At 43.3% G+C, this 19,633-nt stretch overlaps 1 protein-coding gene across 3 annotated transcripts in view; it reads left to right on the top strand.

The window, feature by feature from the left end:
- Positions 1 to 19,633, top strand: part of WBP1L (WW domain binding protein 1 like) — a 102,681-nt gene that overhangs the window by 79,399 nt on the left and 3,649 nt on the right. For 2 of the 3 annotated variants that reach the window (XM_077455296.1, XM_077455298.1), the window contains exons 2-3: positions 5,617 to 5,719; positions 14,067 to 14,228. In XM_077455296.1, the coding sequence (XP_077311422.1) occupies positions 5,617 to 5,719; positions 14,067 to 14,228 (265 nt within the window). Of the gene's footprint in view, positions 1 to 3,879; positions 3,978 to 5,616; positions 5,720 to 14,066; positions 14,229 to 19,633 lie in introns of those variants that run through there. The other variant, XM_077455297.1, reaches the window with a different exon arrangement.

Genomic DNA, 19,633 nt, shown 5'->3' with positions numbered 1-19,633 from the left:
TGAGAAAACAATATTAATGGGGAATAACTATAGGCCTGTTTATTGGAGTGTTGCTGAGATAGACTGTATTTTATAGCATTGTCGCCAGTGATGTGTACTTTGTCTTTGGTTCCCAATAAAGCAGGTCATGTAAATAAAAAAAATCTCTCTCTCTATCTATATCTATATCTATTCTCTCTGGAGGTGTCATTAACTTTGTATTGACACTTCCAGCAGTTTTTTTTTGCATAAGGCAGTGTGCGATGCTGGGACCCGCAGTGGATTTGCAGGTTTCCAGCATCGCACCAATGTAAAGAAGACCGAACAGGAGCTGATAAAGGAAAGTGGGGAAAAGGAAGAGCAAAGCAGAAGATGGACGTAAAAGGCAGAATAGCAACAGGCTGTGAACCAACAGGAGGGTGAAAGAGAGAGTGGAAACTGTTCATGGCAGGAGGTGGAGCGGAGTGAGGGGAGACCACTGGCCATAGAACTTTGGGAGAGATGATTATTAAAGTAGAACTATAGGCAAAACTTCCTTTGTTGTTATATTTTAGATTGAGTGAGGAAGGGTTATAACCCCTGTCGGTTTATTTTTTGCCATCTGTGTCCCCTTGGAGTTTTACCTGCACGTCCTGTCCTATAGCCACATGATGAAGGGGGAGGAAATCCCTGCAAATTAAAGAGGAAATAAAGCCACTTTTACCCTTTTAGGTAAGCCTCATTTATAGGCTTACCCATAGGTAGTGCAAAAATCTCCTAAATGTTTTATCTCGGTGAAAGGTTGCAATATTCTAGGCTCAAAGTGTCCCACTCTAATCAGCTAATTAACTCATAACACCTGCAAATGGTTCCTGAGCCTTTAAATGGTCTCTGTCTGGTTGAGTAGGAATCACAATCATGGGAAAGACTGTTTATCTGACAGTTGTGCAGAAAACCACCATTGACACCCTCCATAAGGAGGGAAAGCCTCAAAAGGTAATTGCAAAAGAAGTTGGATGTTCCCAAAGTGCTGTATCAAAGCACATTAATAGAAAGTTATGTGGAAGGGAAAAGTGTGGAAGAAAAAGGTGCACAAGCAGCCAGGATGACCGCAGCCTGGAGAGGATTGTCAGGAAAAGGCCATTCAAAAGTGTTGGGGACTTTCACAAGGAGTGGACTGAGGCTGGAGCCGCCACACACAGATGGGTTCTGGATATGGGCTTCAAATGTCAAGCCACTCCTGAACAACAAACGTCAGAAGCATCTTACCTGGGCTAAAGAAAAGCCGACCTGGTCGGTTGCTCAGTGGTCCAAAGTCCTCTTTTCTGATGAGAGCAAATTGTGCATCGAATTTGGAAACCAAGGACTCAGAGTATAGAGAAAGAATGGAGAGGCACACTGCAAGATGCTTGAAGTCCAGTGTGAAGTTTTCACAGTCTGTGTTGATTTGGGGAGCCATTGCATCTGCTGGTGTTCACTGTAATTCATTAAGTCCAGCGTCAACGCAGCTGTCTATCAGGAGATTTTGGAGCACTTCACAGACAAGCTCTATGGGGATGCTGACTTAATTTTCCAGCAGGACTTGGCACCTGCCCACACTGCCAAAAGCACCAAAACCTGGTTCAGTGACCTGGGGATTACTGTGCTTGATTGGCCAGCAAACTCTCCTGACCTGAACCCCATAGAGAATCCGTGGGGCATTGCCAAGAGAAAGATGAGACATGAGACCGAACAATGCAGAAGAGCTGAAGGCCGCTATTGAAGCATCTTGGTCTTCCATAACACCTCAGCAGTGCCACAGGCTAGGGCTGGGGAAAAAATCAATCTAAATCTTGAATCGAGTTGAGCGGTCAAATCGATAGAAAATTTCAGCAAACCAATTTTTATTTAGATTTTCTGACACCGCACCAGTCCTGAGGTGCTGCCGGCAGGAGTTTTTAGACGAGGCCGCATCTTCTGCCTAGTCCGTGAGGCCGGACGCCGCGGACTAGGCCGAAGCCGTGGCCTCACCTAAAAACTCCTGCCTGCAGCTCCCCAGGACCAGCGCGGTGTCCATCCAAAAAAAAAACCTCGTTTCGAATCGTGAATCAAGTGTTGCTAGTTTTTTAGGAAATCGCCCAGCTCTACCACAGGCTGATGGCTTCCATGCCACGCCGCATCGAGGCAGTAATTGCTGCAAAAGGGGCGCAAACCAAGTACTGAGTATATATGCCTGCTTATACTTTTCAGAGGTGCAGTATTGCTCTATGTACAATCCTTGTTTTATTGATTGCATGAAATATTCTAATTTTCGGAGATTGTGGATTTGGGGTTTTTCATGAGCTGTAAGCCATAATCATCACATTTATGCCAAATCACGGTTTGAACTATCTCATATTTTAGTTTCAGCTTTTAAGTTGTATTAGTGAAAAAAATTTACTTTTGCACGATATTCTAATTTTGTTGAGTATCACCTGTACTGTTCCCTGTCATACCCTCCACTCCAGTCTCCTGAACATCTACTGTCATTCCTTCTGCACTCCTCTCTTGAAAATACTGTCCCTTATTAAAGGAGCTTCAGGCTCCCCCCAAAACATTAAACCAGCAGCTACAAATACTGTAGCTGCTGACTTTTAATATAAGGAAACTTGCTTGTCGAGTGATCCAGCTAGGTCCTCACCCGAGCCGATTTCTTCAATCTGCTTTGGGTGCAGGCGCCGGCATCTCAAGTAAGGTAAACAGGCAGTGGAGCCTTACAGCTTCCCAGACAGTTTCCTACTGCGCAAGCCACACCGTGCCTTGTGAATGGTCCCGTAGTCTTCCGGGACTTATAATGTGTCCCAGAAGACTGCGGGGAAAGGACTTTTGGCTCAGACCGCCATGCCAAATTTGGCAGTGGAGAGTGGAGGATTCAAACAAGCGGGCCATAGATGAATTGAAATTTGGCTGGTTCGGCAGGGACCAGCTGAATTTCGATTTATCTATGGCTTCCCATTCAAGAGAAGTTGATTTAAAGTGCAAGTAAACCCGGCTATCATTTTCAGCCAAGGAAGCTGCCATCTTGACCTCTGTTTAATCTTCAACTGCCATATTGTTGCACATGTGACCAGTTATGACACCAGCCATTGGATGGTTTAACAGTTTGTTTGAGAGCACAACCAATGTGACAGTTATATTCCTGGCATGCTGGGAATGTAACAGTTTTTTTGAAACTGTTAATTTAATGGGTTTACTTCCACTTTAATGATGGACTTCTTTTGAGTGGGATTGTTGGAACCATGATATGGACTATAAAATGGTCAATTCTGTGCTATTTTTTATTTTTTTTTTGCAAAGGTCCTCCTGAAGCTCTCCTGCAGTAAGTCGTCTTCCTTTTTTAGATGTTCTCAGTCCAGAATGGATCCTTAGCTATACAGAGCTGATCAAACTCGGGTTAGAAAAATAATGCTTGTAAGTGTTGTGGTAGCCATTTGACCCAAGGTAAACACCATTCTGGGATGATGCAGTGTATCACCTGTTTGTTGTTCCCTAGGAGAAAAGAGTCCAATCAATACACTGCCCCAAATTAAGTGGCAGTGTGAAGCTGAAGAAGCATGCGTCATATATTCCATTTGTTCCTGCAAAAATATACAATACAGAAAGTTATGAGTCCTGTTGGGTTCTCCTGGCACAGAGACTAAACGCCAAACAATGAGAAATGCTGTCTGTATCTAACTGTGCCACTAGCAGTCTTGTATATGATCCCCTATAAAGTTGACATTGACAGATTTAAAGGGCAAAAATTGTGGATTAGAACTTGCAGCACTCACTTGTAGCCCACTTTCCACTGTGAACTCTTATCTTTTGGTGTTGTGAAACTCCTAGTACTCTAGTACTCTGTTAATAATTTTATCTTTGTACTTGGAGTCCTCTAATATGCATGTTTTAGGGTACATAGACATGCCTCAATTACAATGCATTTGCTGCAAGGTAAAAGCACACTCATGAACGTCAGTGCTCTCTGAAATCTGATGGTCACCATGTTTCAAGCGTGCCACAGGGTAGGTGTTATGTACATATCGTTAGTCGGACAGTCTCAAGCCTGCCTTTGGGTTTGCACATGACTGAATCCATAGATTTATGACAAGGAAGGGTTTGTAGCCTTGTGTTCAATGTTTGTTTTCCAGCTATGGGTTTTTGTGTTGCAGATTATCAAAATTTAGCCTGCTTAAATTACCTGGCTTGTACAGAAAATGCATAGTTGGCGTGTTTTGATGGACCATGGCCCAACTTCGTGCAAACTGAAGGCACAACCATGCTTTTTTTTTTTTTTTTTTTTTTTTTTTTTTTTTTGTAATCGTTTTCTCCATTGTGTAATGAGGTGTCACATAATAAAGGTTAAGTTCAGCTTTTTTGCTCCCTCTAAAGTACAGCTTTCTTATGTACCAATATACCATTGCTGTAACTCTTGCAGAAAAGAAAAAGCTGTCCATATGTTCTAGAGCTGGCCTCACCTCAACCTCTATAGACAAGGCCTCCATGTCTTCCTGGCATCTGTCCTGCGGAGCTTTTAGACTGAGCAAGTTCAGAAGTTCACCTTGTTAAGCTCTTGCCCTCCTCTTCCAGGAGATTTTTCTCTCCACCTCTTGAATAACTTGGTTCAGCCCAGTGCTGCAGTGCTTTCTAAAACCTTTGGAAGTATAGATTGCCAATACATTCTATCCCAAAGACCTTGGTTACCAGTGAAAATAGAGAGGATAAAACTTAAGAGTAGTTAACTTCCCCCCAGTTTGCTACTATATCAGCCTTCACTCTTTTTTGGAAAGTGTACCACAAGATTTTGTACTGTCTGTGATCATTCTTGCTCATTCACCCAGAGGAGTATTTGTGAGGTTGTGTATTGATCTTTGATGAATGTAGAGAATTTGCATAGCTATTCTCCCAGAGAGCGTGCATATACATTTGTTCTCTGCAAATAGTGCAAATAAGGAAATGTAAATGGGCCATATCCTGTGCTGTGCAAATCTAAATAATGTTTTGTTTGAAAAATACTGCATTTGGCCACTAGATGGAGCTAGGTAGTGTACAAAATTCCTAGAATACCTAGCCCCATCTAATGGCTAAATGCAGTATTTTTCGATTTAAAGGCTAAGTTCACCTTTTGAACATGTTACAACTGCATTTCTGCACCCCTGCAGCCATGGTCACATGTAAAATCGGCTTGGCTCTGTGACACTCCGCCCACACGGCCCTGTCATTTGTTCACAGGGATCTATAAATGAACAAATCCCGACTGCCATTGCGGCAGACAACTACACTGATTGTTGCCGGTGCAATGATTTGCAGGGTCATGTACGGGGGAAAAAAAATTCATTTTTTTTTTTTTTGCAGAAAAAGAAAAAAAAAAGTATTTTATTTTCTTCGTAAAGATGAACTTATCCTTTTTAAATCCATTATTTATTTTGGAACAGCACAGGACATGTTTACATTATTTATTTATTTATTTTTTTACCCCATTTGCACAGAATGAATGTAAATGCATTTTCACTGGGTGAATGACTATACAAATGCTTTAAGTCCATGGTGTTTTTTAACCAGCTTATTCAAATAAGCAATTCTATTTTTGAATAAGGTGTATGAAAATTGTATGTTCTTTATCTGACCTTTTTTTGTAATTTTTTTTTTTTTTTTTAAACTTAGGATAAGGAAACCTGCATTGGACTAAACAATCAGAGTTACATATGTGACACGGGTCACTGCTGTGGACAATCTCAGTGCTGCAACTACTACTATGAGCTATGGTGTAAGTCTGGATTTGTTTCTTTTTCTATCTTTTTATTTATTTTATTTTTTTCTGCATAGTATAAAACAATGGTGCCCAGGCAGGCTCTCTGATGTTTCTATGGACCTCTAGTGTAAAAGATTACCACTGTATACTTTCTTCATATTTGTATGTCCTGCTTTTTGTTCAGATATTACTTCCTTGCAAAACATGGTCCACTTGGCTGTAGAACCGTAAAGCTGAACCTTAGTTTTGCCTAAAATTACGCATTTGTGGCACAGTCTGATATTCCACATGTGCTAAGGTAGCCATTTTTCAAAAGGAAATAGAGACACTATTGACCATGACCATGACCACTGTTACCACACCCAAAATACTCCCCCCCCCCCCCCCCCCCCATTTGAAGCCACACTGCAAAACTATGAGCCCATTTTTAACATGCCCTGAAACAAATGGTCACAGACTTTTAGAACAAGTCAGTCATTCAAGATCTAAGGACAAAATGCTTTGGGCACCATGAAAAGGGGAATTGTGAGTGTAGTGAATTTCACTTACTGTAGGAGGGTCTTAAAGGGATACGGTTAAATTAAAACCTGAGCCCATGCTGCTATGAGTGGAGCGTGTGTAGGGAAGAGTGTTTGGGAGTCAGGAGTAAATAATACAGAGAAACTAGAGATCAGGAGTATGTAACAACACAGATTATGGGAGGAGTAAGCAAAGCCAAGGTCCAGGAATATGTAATGCAAGGCTGCAGGGTTAGGAGTAAGTAATGCGCAGAGTGCGGTGCTCAGAAGTAAAGCACAGAGGTCAGGATTAAATAGTGCAGGAGTTTAGTTGTAAGAAACGCAGAGGGAGCAGAGGTCATGTCGGGAGAAAGTAAAGCGCAGAGATCAGGATTGGGTAATGCATGGAAAGCAGAGGTATGGCGTAAATAACACTCAGAATGCAGAGGTCAGGAGTAAGTAACAATCAGAATGCAGAGGTTAGGTCATTAAGTAATGCACAGAGTGTAAGATAATGCAGCTGCAGTATATTTAACAGTGGCGGCTGGTGCTCAATGGTTTGCGGTGTGGGGGACAGCAAACAAACCTGCCCCCCCTCACTCACACTGACACAATTCCCCCCACCCCGGAGCCGCGGGAAAGGCTACTGCTCCTCGCTCAAGCTTGGCTGGAAGGAGAATCGGGAAGACAATAGCAAATATTGATTCTCTATTGTCATACAATTGGGTGGGCTCAGGGTGCAGTCCTCTGCTCCCCGAGCCCACCCTTTTTTTTGAAGACAATTAGAGCCTCAGGCTGTAATCGTATGCTTAAAAAAAGAAAAAAAAAACCCCGTTCACATCCATGCATCCAGCGCCCTGCATGTAGATTGATATTTAAATCCTAAAATACTTATCCCTTGGCTTGGTGAGTCACTGGTTCCCCCCCCCCCCCCCCCACATGAAAGTCGAATGTTTTCCACCCTCTCTCTATCTATCTCTTCCCCAGTCAAACCGTAAGGTAGACATCACAACTGTGTGCATCCCCAGCATTGTCCCTGGGCACCTTGCAGCTTGATTGCATTGGAGTGTGCAGGCACCCGTTCAACAGTCACAGTTGAAGTTCTGCTGTGCAACACTGAGAATCCTAGACCGACTCTAGAAAAAATTAATAAAAAGATATGATACAGGAGGAGAGGAAAGCTTGCAATCTAAGAGGAAATGTCGCAGAGGTAAAGTAAGTTTTCTAGCCGCCCTGTGTTATTACTTGGTTGGAATGTGCAATTTTCCCCATGAAGTGCACTTTTTTCTAATTTAAGCTGGAGATGCATTTAGAAAAGGCTCCTAGCACAGGTAAACGAAATGTAATCATTTAAGAAGAGGGCCACCTTAAAAAAAAAATGTAAAAGTCAGCAGATACAAATACTGCAGCTGCTGACTTTTAATAAATGGACACTTACCTGTCCAGGGTGCCTGCGATGTCGGCAGCAGATGACGAGCAATCGCTCATCTCTCGGCTGCCCCCATCGCCATCCTCTGTCAGGGAATCAGGAAGTGAAGCGTTGCGGCTTCACTGCCCGGTTCCCTACTCCGCATGCGCGAGTCGCACTGCGTGTCTTCACTTGTCCCCGTTGTTTCCTGGGAACTGTGTTTTTTCCAGAACACTACGGGGCGGGCATCTGCGGCTAGCTATTCCCGAAAGTGGGTGCAGATACCTGCATTATACAGGTATCTGCACCCCTATCCCGCCCCCTGAAAGGTGCCAATTGTGGCACCGGAGGGGGGGTGGGGAGGAATCCGATGAGTGGAAGTTTCACTTTAGGGTGGAACTCCGCTTTAAAAAAAATAAAACTTGCATATCTTACATATATAAGATACATTTCCAGCTTTTAACAAGAGCAAGCAGCAGAGTAGTTACATCACCAAATCTCCTGCTACTATGAGAGCTAGTAGTACCGTAGATCTCACACTTCAGATGCACGGGTATGAGGCTGTAGGGACCTAGGAGTACCCAGGCATCCTCACATACCAGGAATCGCATTGCTATTATTCAGGAGGAGTTTCAGATAAAAGGTTACTGCTTAGGGCAAAATTAACTAAAGTGAAGATCTGTTATCTTGAAAGAAACATCTAGAAATGTTAAGTTCTCCTTTAAATGTAGGGATGCTGGCCAAAGCGGTTCTATTTCTGAAAATATCCCACAGTGTCCCATTTGTCTCTCCCCTTATTCCGCAATGATTTTGGACCTCTGGGGTTGTTGGTTTTAGAAGGGGTAGAACGTGATCTCTGTAACTTGACGGGCAGCAGTTCTTATAAACAGACTTTTTCTCCAGCCGCCTTGCATGTGTGGTGGGTGTAAAAGTATTTGGATGTTCAGTTCTGGTAAACAAGACTTGACAGTTCCAGACATCTCTCCTGATCAGCAAACTGTTTCAACTTGCTATAAACATGTTCTCAAATCTAATATACGATTGCCCTCTGCAGTTATCACTGGCACTCCAATTCACATTCATGCGGCCGGGGATTAAAGAATATGATACAGCAGCAGGTGGGGAAGATGTGTATAAAAGTAGATCCTGTGCTGTATGTGGAAGAATTTCCTCCAGCTCCACCAGCACTAGGTTGGAGGGGCACAATCAGTGGAATGTATGAAATACAGGTTCACTGAAATGTCAACCTGGAACTGAATATTTTATATTTATACTGCAAAGATATTCAGGCTGCTTTCCCTAATCCAGGATTCATCACAGGGAGTAAGGAGTCTGCTCTTGTATGTAGTAAATAATGCAGATTTACTAATACTTTACCATGGAGAATTGCAGTTGCTAGAAAAGTCGTTGTGCTTTCTTCTCTACTCTTTACAGAGAATATATAGAATGGATCCATACAACAAGATCAGTTACTGAGGTAAAAATGGAAATACAGTAAGCAACTGCAGCTGTGTAAAAAAAAAAAAAAAAATACTATTAAGTTAAAGTTATATTAAAGGCAATAAAAAAATAAAATAACATACTTGCCTGCTCTGTGCAATGGTATTACACAGAGCAGCCCCGATCCTCCTCTTTTTGTGTCCCTCACTCGGTGTTCCTGCCGAGTGTCCCCATAGCAAAACGGCTTGCTATGGGGGTACCTGAGCGGGCTCGCTCCTGAGTAGCTGCAGGTGTGTTCATTCGCAGATGGAGCTTAGCCCCGCCTCTGCTCTCTCCTCATTGGCTCACTGGCTGTGATCGACAGTCTCAGCCGATGGGGAGGAAGAGAGCTGATGCTCTTGTGCACATCGTTGCATCAGGATGGGACTCATGCAAAAATGGAAGGGGGGGCGGGGGCTCCTGCACACAGACTATTTTAACTTTCATGCATATAATGCAATAAGGGGAAAAACCTTCTGCCTTTACAACCACCTTAATGATGAGTTATATTATTGGCTCACCAATCTAGTATGCATATTAGATCATCTAATGTTATCAGGAATAAAGAGCACTGTATCAGCCCCAGTGTATGCTTCCTGGCTGCTGATAGACTGCATATTAGAGCTGCACGATTCTGACTAAAATGGAAATAACAAAAGATCACAATTCTCGCGGCGTAACCTCAACTTTCACATTATACAAAAATATTGGGCTAACTTTACTGTTTCGTTTTTTTTTAATTCAGTGAAGTGTATTTTTTTTTTTCCCAAATTTGAAAGACCACTATGCAAATACTGTGTAACATAAAATATTGCAACAATCACCATTTTATTCTCTAGGGTCTCTGCTAAAAGAAAATTTAAAAAAATATCATGTTTAGAGGTTTCAAGTAATTTTCTGGCAAAAAATAAATACTGATTTTTAACTTTGTAAGAAACAAGTGTCAGAAAAAGGTTTGGTCTTTTAAGTGGTTAAACTTTTTCCTCATCTACATGTGGAAGTTCATTCCTTTTAATAGAAGAAGGGAAAGTTACAATGTTTATAGTTATCTACCAGCATGGACAATGTTGTGAAAAACTTGGCAGGCTGCCCAGTTTTTTTTCCTTTTGACAGCTGAGTGAGCAGGGAACTCTCTCTACACTTGTTTACATGAATGAATCAGGAAATTCTGCATAGAGATCATGGGTTGAATCGAGATCACAATTTGTTTTAACAATTAATCATGTAGCTCTACTGCATATTGTGCAATGGCTGGTAAGATCACCTTGCTGGTCTGCCCCCTTGTACAACATGACCATATTTCCACCAGAGTTGGAGAGAAATTGCAGCGTCCCCTTGGCTGAGAGTGAACTTAACACTTCACTTTCCGCTTCCTATGCCCTCGTTCTCACTGGTATTGACAAACCTGCAAAGATACAGTATGTGTTTTTATATGCATTTAACCACTTCAGCCCCGGAAGAAAATGTCCCCCTTCCTGACCGGAGCACTTTTGCGTGGCTCCCAAACAAAATTTACGTCCTTTCCCCCCCCCCCCCCCCCCCACAAATAGAGCTTTCTTTTGGTAGCATTTGATCACCTCAAAAAGCGACAATTTGGAAAAAAACACATTATTTTTTACATTTTGCTATAATAAATATCCCCTAAAAATATATGAAAAAAACATTTTTTTTCCTCGTTTATGCCGATACGTATTATTCTACATATTTTTGTTTAAAAATTTGGTTTACGCAAAAGTTATAGCGTTTACAAAATAGGGGATAGTTTTACGGCATTTTTATTCAGTTTATTTTTTTCTTACTAGTAATGGCAACGATCAGCGACTTCTTATCATGACTGCAACATTATGGCGGACGCATCGGACATTTTTGACACATATTTGGGACCGTTGTCATTTATATAGCAATCAGTGTTATGCAGATGCACTGATTCCTGTGTAAATGACACTGGCAGTGAAAGGCTTAACCACTAAGGGTTAAGTGTGCCCTGGGGTGTGTTTCTAACTATGGGGGGCATGGCTCCGTGTGACACATCACTGATCTCTGCTCCCGATCACAGGGAGCAGAGATCAGTGACACTGTCACTAGGCAAAATGGAGAGATGCTTGTTTACATTAGCATCTCCCTGTGATGCGCTTGCGGTTATCTCCCCAGCGATCGAGTCCAAGGGACCCACGCCTCGACTGCCGGAGCTAGCTCTTAAAGAGCAATGTACAGGTATGTTAGTTTGCCTGTACAAGCCCTTCTGCCGACGTATATCGGTGTGAGGTGGTCGACAAGCAGTTAAAAGTCTTTAGGTCTCATTTCTAGGCACATAAAAATGCATAAAAAATTTTAATGGTAAAAGTCATTGTGTGTGTGTATGTGTTCAATTTAGTTGGGTTTAGAGAAAATAGTTTTATGCATTCAGGGTCAGATTACTCTCAATACATTTAAACATATGTATAGAGAGAGTCTGCGCTCGGGGACCGTACCTGTGAGCTGCTGGTACTAACATTTGTGATACCAAAATCAACCAACTAATAGGGAAAAAGTGCAAAACTAATCAAATCTAAACATGTGTTTAACACACGTAATGGCAAATGCAGTGAAACATAGAAGAACTTAATTTGGGTATATTCCAGATATTTTTTTCTTTGTTTATAATCTAAATGTAGGATGCTAGTTTTGAATGTAGCCTAAGGCTAGGTTCACATACATTTTCCGGCAGTCACACCATTTGAATGGGCTGCTTTGCCTGCAGGAAATGCAGGAAAAATGTGACTGACGTTTTTTTTAAAAAATACGGCCACGTCCACGCCATGACAGTAGAAGTCTAGTAGTTGGGAGCCGGTTAGATTCCCAGATCAGATTGAGTCACACTTTAACTTGGGGATGGCACATTTATGTCTACATCTGGGTCAGTGAAAAAACACTGGATGGAATTTCCACGGAGCCCAGGTTTAAGGGGAAGGTCCACAGTGAGGTTCTTTGGTGTCCTTTTATGAAGCAGTGAAATCTATTCACGGCTTCATTCTCGGGCATTCACGGAGAAGATCTTTCTCCTCTATGTGCCAGTTTATGAAGCCGAGTAGATTGCTTCACCCTTGGAGTGAAGTGATCTACAAACACTTCTAACACTGGAGAACGGCCCCTAATACTGGAATCTCGTGAGACTTTACGAGATTACAGTACTAGAAATTCACGGATTCACAGAGATGTCAATATATTAAGCAGTAATAAATTATCACCGCTCAGTACACTGACGGACAGCTTGATTAATGTTATTAAAGAGTCCCCCTACATAATATATACATGTATACACACAAATTATATATATATACACACACACACACACACACACACACACACACACACACACACACACACACACACACACACACACACACACACACACACACACACACTGTTACTGTCTTAGGGGGTCTGAATGAGGCATAAGGAAGTTAATTATCTTCCTCTTTCCTCCTCAGATCCCCCCCAGATTCTCTCGGATATGTAGCTTCATGAGTATGTAGTTTCAAATGCAAGATGTATGCCCTCTATGGAATGTCCTCCACCCCCTGTAGACCATTTTATATAAAAAAAAAAAAAAAGAGTGCAAAGCATCATGGGTAAATCATTTTTACAGCTTTCTCTTGCAAAGGCATCATTGATTACAAAAAAAAAAAAGTTTTAGATTTGAAAAGCCGGGGATTAGCTGCACATTGGGGGATTTTTCAGGGGCCTGGAATAGATTTTGGGGAACACCCCACATATGGTACCATTGGGATCGTACTACTTTCAGCCTTGTACATGCATTGGGAGCAGACTATTGACCATAGTTTTGCGTTTTTTAAATCCTTAAAGGTTACTAATCCTACTGCAGGTCTACAGCTATTTTGTAACATTTACTGAGGATGTTGTGTAATATCTCCATCAGTTTTTAAGGCCATATGCACACTAGGCATTTGGCATGTGTGTGGCTAATCCTGACAGTTTAGTGCGCCGGTAGGCACAGCTGCAGCATGCAGCCCTACTGCCTGGAACCTTTCAAACTCAGAATTCTTGTGTTCTTGTCATTTTGTCCCTGAACACATAGGATCTTAAACGGGAGTACCACTTGGTAAAGTGCTCAGCCTCATCCAGCTGCAGCAGCCTTTAGTCTTTCATAGACTTTGATAGGCTGCAGGCAGTGGGTAATGGACACTGCAGCTGTGCTTTCTGGGTGCACTAAATGGTCAGGATTGGCCACACACAGCGTACATGTGCCCTAAACCATAACAGTCATTTCCTTATAGCTATACAGTATATATGCAAAACAAAATTCCGTATCTGTGTATAGAATTGTAAACGTGTATTGACCAGCAGTGTGTGGGGTGCGGGAGCTATATTTGCACATGCCGTATGTAGCAACAATTTTGTCTCTGGATTTTGAGATGGCCAGTAGGGGGGGAAATTCTGTAATTTAATCATGAAAACACTATGCTACAACTGACATATGTACATTGTATGCATTGTGTTGTCTCCTGGGCTGGCTTAGGCCCGATTCAACATTTTTAGTGCTTTTTGCATTTTGCAGATTTGCACTACAGTCCCTTTAACATGCTTTCCTATGGAACACTATCTCTAGTGCAAATCTGCAAAAAACACTAAAAATTCATAGGTGTGAATCAGGCCTTACATTGCTCTGTGCAGACCAGCTCAGGCTGGGAATGCAAACACACATACTGACAGCCATTCCAAAAACCATCCAAGTCCAGCTGTCTGATTGTAGGTTATTCCGAGGCCAGATTCCTCCAAGTATTACTCTGCAGTATGGCAGCTGCCAGGCTGGATGACTACAGGGAACGTGCCCAAAGACTGAATTTGTTTGTTAGAAACCCTTGGATCCAAAATACATCCATTTAAAAATGTGAGCATCTTTGCAAAATAGAAGCTATAAAAAATGTAGACAATACTTCTACTTCTTAATATTATATGTTTTTATCTTCTCATACAGGGTTTTGGCTGGTGTGGACAATAATCATAATACTCAGCTGCTGTTGTGTTTGTCATCATCGGCGAGCCAAGCACCGCCTTCAGGCACAGCAACGGCAACACGAGATCAACCTCATAGCTTACCGCGAAGCGCACAGCTACTCTTCAGTGCCATTTTACTTCCGTATGTTACTGATCTATCTATTTATAGAGCTGTGTGTATGCCAAAGGTCGCCATCTGTCTAGGGTGGGGCTCCTGCTATGTCTGTTTATTTCTGAGGTCAAGTAGAAAGGTGCATGGGTGCATTTAGAGCAGCTCTGTCCATTTAATCGAAAGGTATTTGCTTAATAGATCACAAAACTGCGAGCGTTACACCACTTTATTTTGGTTCCGCAGAGTGACCTTGTCACTAAAGAGTCACTTATTTCCAATGACCAGGCTGTAAAAAAAAAAAAAAGCTTTAAAGTGGTTGTAAAGCTGTTTTTTCACCTTAATGCAAGGTGAAAAACCTTCTGTGCTGAAGCGCCCACCCCCCCCCCCTTTTTTTTTTTTTTTTTCTTTTTTTCTTTTTTTCTTACCTGAAGCTGATCTGATCCAGTGATGTGCATGAGCCCAGTGGCTCCATCCGCTGTAGATTGCCTCATTGGATAGATTAATAGTAGCAGGAGCCATTGGCTTCCGCTGCCGTCAATCAAAAGCTGGGGGCGGGTCCAGGACCTGCTATCTGTGTCAATGGATGCAGCAGCCAATGAAGAGGAGGGGCTTGGAGTGTCAGTGGGGGGACCCCAGAGGAAGAGGATCGGGGCTGCTCTATGCAAAACCATTGCACCGAGCAGGTAAGTATAGGCATGTTTGTTATTAAATAACTTCATTCAACCTAGCGGGTTGACAGCTCAGATTGGAGTCGCTGTACTAACAATGCAATGTTAGTACAGTGATCTCCCCTGCTGTTCTATTGTGTTCTGACAAGACGATGGCCGCCTTCACCAGATCACTCCAGTCAGCGCTCTCGGCCATTGGCTGAGAGCGCTGATCATGAGTCGGTTGGCAGACCTTTATCGGTCATGAGCCGTTGACAGAAGCTGGCCAAAGGCCGGCTTCTGTAGGACCAGCTGCCATACACACGGGCCAAATGTCGAGTGGTTTCTATTGAACCAGCTGACGTTCGGCCCATGTGTACTAGACTTTACTCACCTTTACAGTGGTCCATGGAGTGAAATGCCACTGATTCCTGGGACTGCAGGTATTCAATCCTTCTGGTGCACATAAGACCTATAACCTCCATATTATGCTGTGGTTTCTCATGCCAGCTTCACATCCAATATGTGAAATGTGAAACCTGTAAAGCCAACATTCAACTTAATCTCAATAGTCCTGCTGGCAGGAATTCCCACATGAGGATAGGAAAAAAACAAACCAACAGCACACAAAATCCAGCGCAAGGACAGTGGGTGAGTGTTGGTGGCAATATCCTTATGAATTGAACTGCATGACTGTGTTGGTAAATATTGAATGTGAGCCGCTGCCATGTGAACCAATGCCACATAAGTGCTCATCTGCATGCCCGACCCATGAGTGGACTGTAGTGATGGTTTTGGACATTTCTTGCAACTGGACATTCTTTCACACTAATATATTGCCATCACTACAGTGCACTCATGGTTCAGGCATGCAGATGAGCACTTATGTGGCATTGGATCACGTGGCTGTGGCTTAAGTTCAATATTGACCAATGCATTCAAGTAGTTCAAGTCATAAGGCTATTGCCACTAACACTCATTATATCCCCACTGCCCTTGCCCTGGATGTTGTTTAAGAAGAGCCACGGCATACGGTAAGGGAGCTGGTGTTCCACAAACCCAGAAATGAGAATACTTGCAGCAAAGAGGCAGCATTTCAACACACCATCAGAAAGGTAAATAAAGAGCCTGTTTTTTGTTTTTTTATTATTATTTTTTTTTTTCTTCCTGGGCTTTATGTATAAGTCACCCTTTAATGCTAGGGTCACTTTAAAATTTCCATAGCTTCTGCCTGAAAATAATTTGTGAGGTCCCTGTTGGGGAGGGCAGGGAAACCTGGTAGAAGCACACATGGTATTTTTGGACTTAGACCCCTTTCACACCAGGGAGTTTCCGCCCAAAAAAAGCTGCACCATTGTCTGTAGTGTGAAAGCCCGAGGGCTTTCACAGTACAGCGGTGCGCTGGCAGGACGTCAGGGAAAAGTCCTGCCAGCAGCTTCTTTGGAGCAGTGTGTTTACCGCTCCTCCACCGCTGCTCCCCATTGAAATCAATGGGGCAGCGCTGTAATACCGCCGGCAAAACGCCACTATTGCTGTGTATTGCCGGCGGTGTTAACCCTTTCTCGGCCGCTAGCGGGGGTAAAAGCACCCCGCTAGCGGCCGAAATGCGCCGCAAATCCGACGGTAAAACACAGCTAAAAATAGCGCGTTTTACCGCCCAAGCTATGGGCAGTGTGGTGTGAAAGGGGTCTTATTGGTTTACTAAATAGGTTGTAGTGCAAACTTTTCTAAAAAAATGCTGGCCTCTTGTAACAAAAAGTCTGAGAAGTGATACCAGTTCTGTTCACATAGGCTACAGTTACACTGGTCTCCTGCGTTACACTTATTAAAATGCAGGGGAAACTATTTGGGCAGTATAAACAAAGAAAACATCATGCTTCCCAGTTCTCCTGCATCTGAATGTCCATGTAGATACATTCACAATATCTATTCTGCCCCAGGATGCATAGAGTTCTATTTTCTGTAAACTGTGCTAAACTGAATGCATCTAAATGCAGGAAAACCCATTGTGATATAAATTCATGTCATTATTATTATTATTTTTTTTTATGTACAATAATGCTTTATGACTGTACTGTATCATTTTAAAATTATTACAAGCATGGTAATTAATACAAATTTCAGACCCCCCTTAAATTGTTTCAGTTTTGTTATGTTGAATCCTAATACTACAGTTGTCTAAATTCATTTTTATTTCTCATTAATCTACACTCAGTACTCCATAATCACATTGGCATAAGTATTCAGACCCTTTGCAACAGCACTTAAAATTTAGCTCAGGTGCGTCCCATTTCTCTTGATCGTTGCTGAGATGTTTCTACACCATGGTTGGAGTCCACCTGTGGTTAAATGAAATAGAGTGAACGTGATTTGGAAAGGCATAAGCCTCACAGCTGACAATGCATACCGTATCAGAACAAAAGCCATGAGCTCAAAGGAACTGCCTGCAGAGCTTATAGACAGGATTATTGCAGGGCACAGATCTGGGGAAAGCTTCAAAAAAAAAATCTGCCGCACTGAAGGTTCCCAAGAGCACAGTCCATAATTCTCACATGGAATGAGTTTGGCACAAATCCTTTGGCAAAGCTTGTCGCTTTATACCCCAAAACTCTCAAGGCTGTAATTGCTGCCAAAGGGTCTTTAACAAAGTATTTATAGGGTTACTAAACCCACAACAGTAAAAATCTGTCTGTATATGCAGAATAGCATGCTTTTTATAATACTCACTGTAGAACTTAAGGGGTTAATCCTCTGCATTGTGTAAAAAGGCTCTTTGATCCTCTATGGACATGTCCTCCTCCCTCCTGCAGGCTCACTCTTGTCAAGGCCAGATAACACATGGTAAGGGGTAGTACTGCTCCACATGCTCATTTTGGTTCTATTGCTGGAGAGAACATTTCCTTGTTTGAGCTTTTCAGGTTACATGGTATGATATCACACATTTGGGCATGTATATAAATCCTAAATGACAACCCAGCCCCTCTCTCCTCCTCCCCCCTCCATGCATAAACTAAAAAAAAACATGGTGAGTGGGATGTCACAGCATGATTGATGGATGATCTGCCTCCCATAATGAGAATGATCACACAGGCTATAGTGGAAATCTCCTCCTACCTGAACAATCAGCACTCATGCAGACCCTTCAGTTTATCACGTGATATACAGATCAGGCAAAAAGGTGTATATAGTGGCAGCATTTGAATGTAAACCGATTTAGAAGTTGTAGGCATGGGGGGGGGGGGGGGGGGGGGGTTACAGGAATATTACACGGTTTAGTAACAATTTAAGTAAAGGGTCGGAATACTTGAAGCAGTAGTAAGCTGCAGTTAAAGAAAAAAACAAAAAAACAAAACAAAGCATAACGTGCTAATATGCGTTGCATACTAGCACATTATGAGAGACTTGCCTAAAACAAAGCCCTCCAGCGGCTCGCTAGCAGATCTATCTTCACCCAGTCTTCCTTCCAAGTTCATGGCATCCAGCTACGTGAGTGGCCAGGGGTGCAATGAGGTCACTCCCGTGCATGCACGTGGGAGCCACAGTTTACAGCACAGGCTCTGAAGGTTCGGCACGGTATGCCAGAGTGCGTGCGCCGGTGACATCGCCAGCTGCATGCAGCATGAATGTCTCCTAAACAGTGCAAATTTAAGAGTTATTCACAGTACCTACGGGTCTTACTATAGGCTTACCTGTAGGTACAAATAGTAAAACTGCATTTACTACCACTTTAAGTATATGTGGTATTTTCTGTTTTTTCTTTTTTCATAAATTCAGACAGTTCTAAAATTCTGGTTTTCATGTTCTCATTATGAGGTACCGAGTGTAGATTAAAGAGAAAAATATCATTTTAAACACCTGTAGTATAAGTCCGCAACCTAGCAAAGTTGGAAAAAGTGAAGGGGGTCTGAATACTTTATGAATGCACTATATATAGTTTAGGGGTGCACCGAATGGGTTTTTTGGTGCCGAAACCGATACCGAAAATGAAAAATACACTAGGCCGAAAACCGATACCGAGACGGAGACTGGCGACATGATACAGGAGGTGGTCAGAGACTGGCAACATGATAAAAGAGCTAAGTGTGGTGTCCCCAGTGCAGCCAGTGTGGTGTCCCCAGTGCAGCCAGTGTGGTGTCCCCAGTGCAGCCAGTGTGGTGTCCCCAGTGCAGCCAGTGTGGTGTTGTCCCCAGTGCAGCCAGTGTGGTGTTGTCCCCCGTGCAGCCAGTGTGGTGTTGTCCCCCGTGCAGCCAGTGTGGTGTTGTCCCCCGTGCAGCCAGTGTGGTGTTGTCCCCCGTGCAGCCAGTGTGGTGTTGTCCCCCGTGCAGCCAGTGTGGTGTTGTCCCCCGTGCAGCCAGTGTGGTGTTGTCCCCCGTGCAGCCAGTGTGGTGTTGTCCCCAGTGCAGCCAGTGTGGTGTTGTCCCCCGTGCAGCCAGTGTGGTGTTGTCCCCCGTGCAGCCAGTGTGGTGTTGTCCCCCGTGCAGCCAGTGTGGTGTTGTCCCCCGTGCAGCCAGTGTGGTGTTGTCCCCCGTGCAGCCAGTGTGGTGTTGTCCCCCGTGCAGCCAGTGTGGTGTTGTCCCCCGTGCAGCCAGTGTGGTGTTGTCCCCCGTGCAGCCAGTGTGGTGTTGTCCCCCGTGCAGCCAGTGTGGTGTTGTCCCCCGTGCAGCCAGTGTGGTGTTGTCCCCCGTGCAGCCAGTGTGGTGTTGTCCCCCGTGCAGCCAGTGTGGTGTTGTCCCCCGTGCAGCCAGTGTGGTGTTGTCCCCCGTGCAGCCAGTGTGGTGTTGTCCCCCG

Source organism: Lithobates pipiens, unplaced genomic scaffold (assembly GCF_037356315.1).
Source record: "Lithobates pipiens isolate NorthernLeopardFrog02 unplaced genomic scaffold, aLitPip1_a1.2 Scaffold_25, whole genome shotgun sequence".
Classification (NCBI taxonomy): domain Eukaryota; kingdom Metazoa; phylum Chordata; class Amphibia; order Anura; family Ranidae; genus Lithobates; species Lithobates pipiens.
Note: the sequence above shows the minus strand (reverse complement) of the source record. Positions and strands in the feature narration are given on the sequence as shown.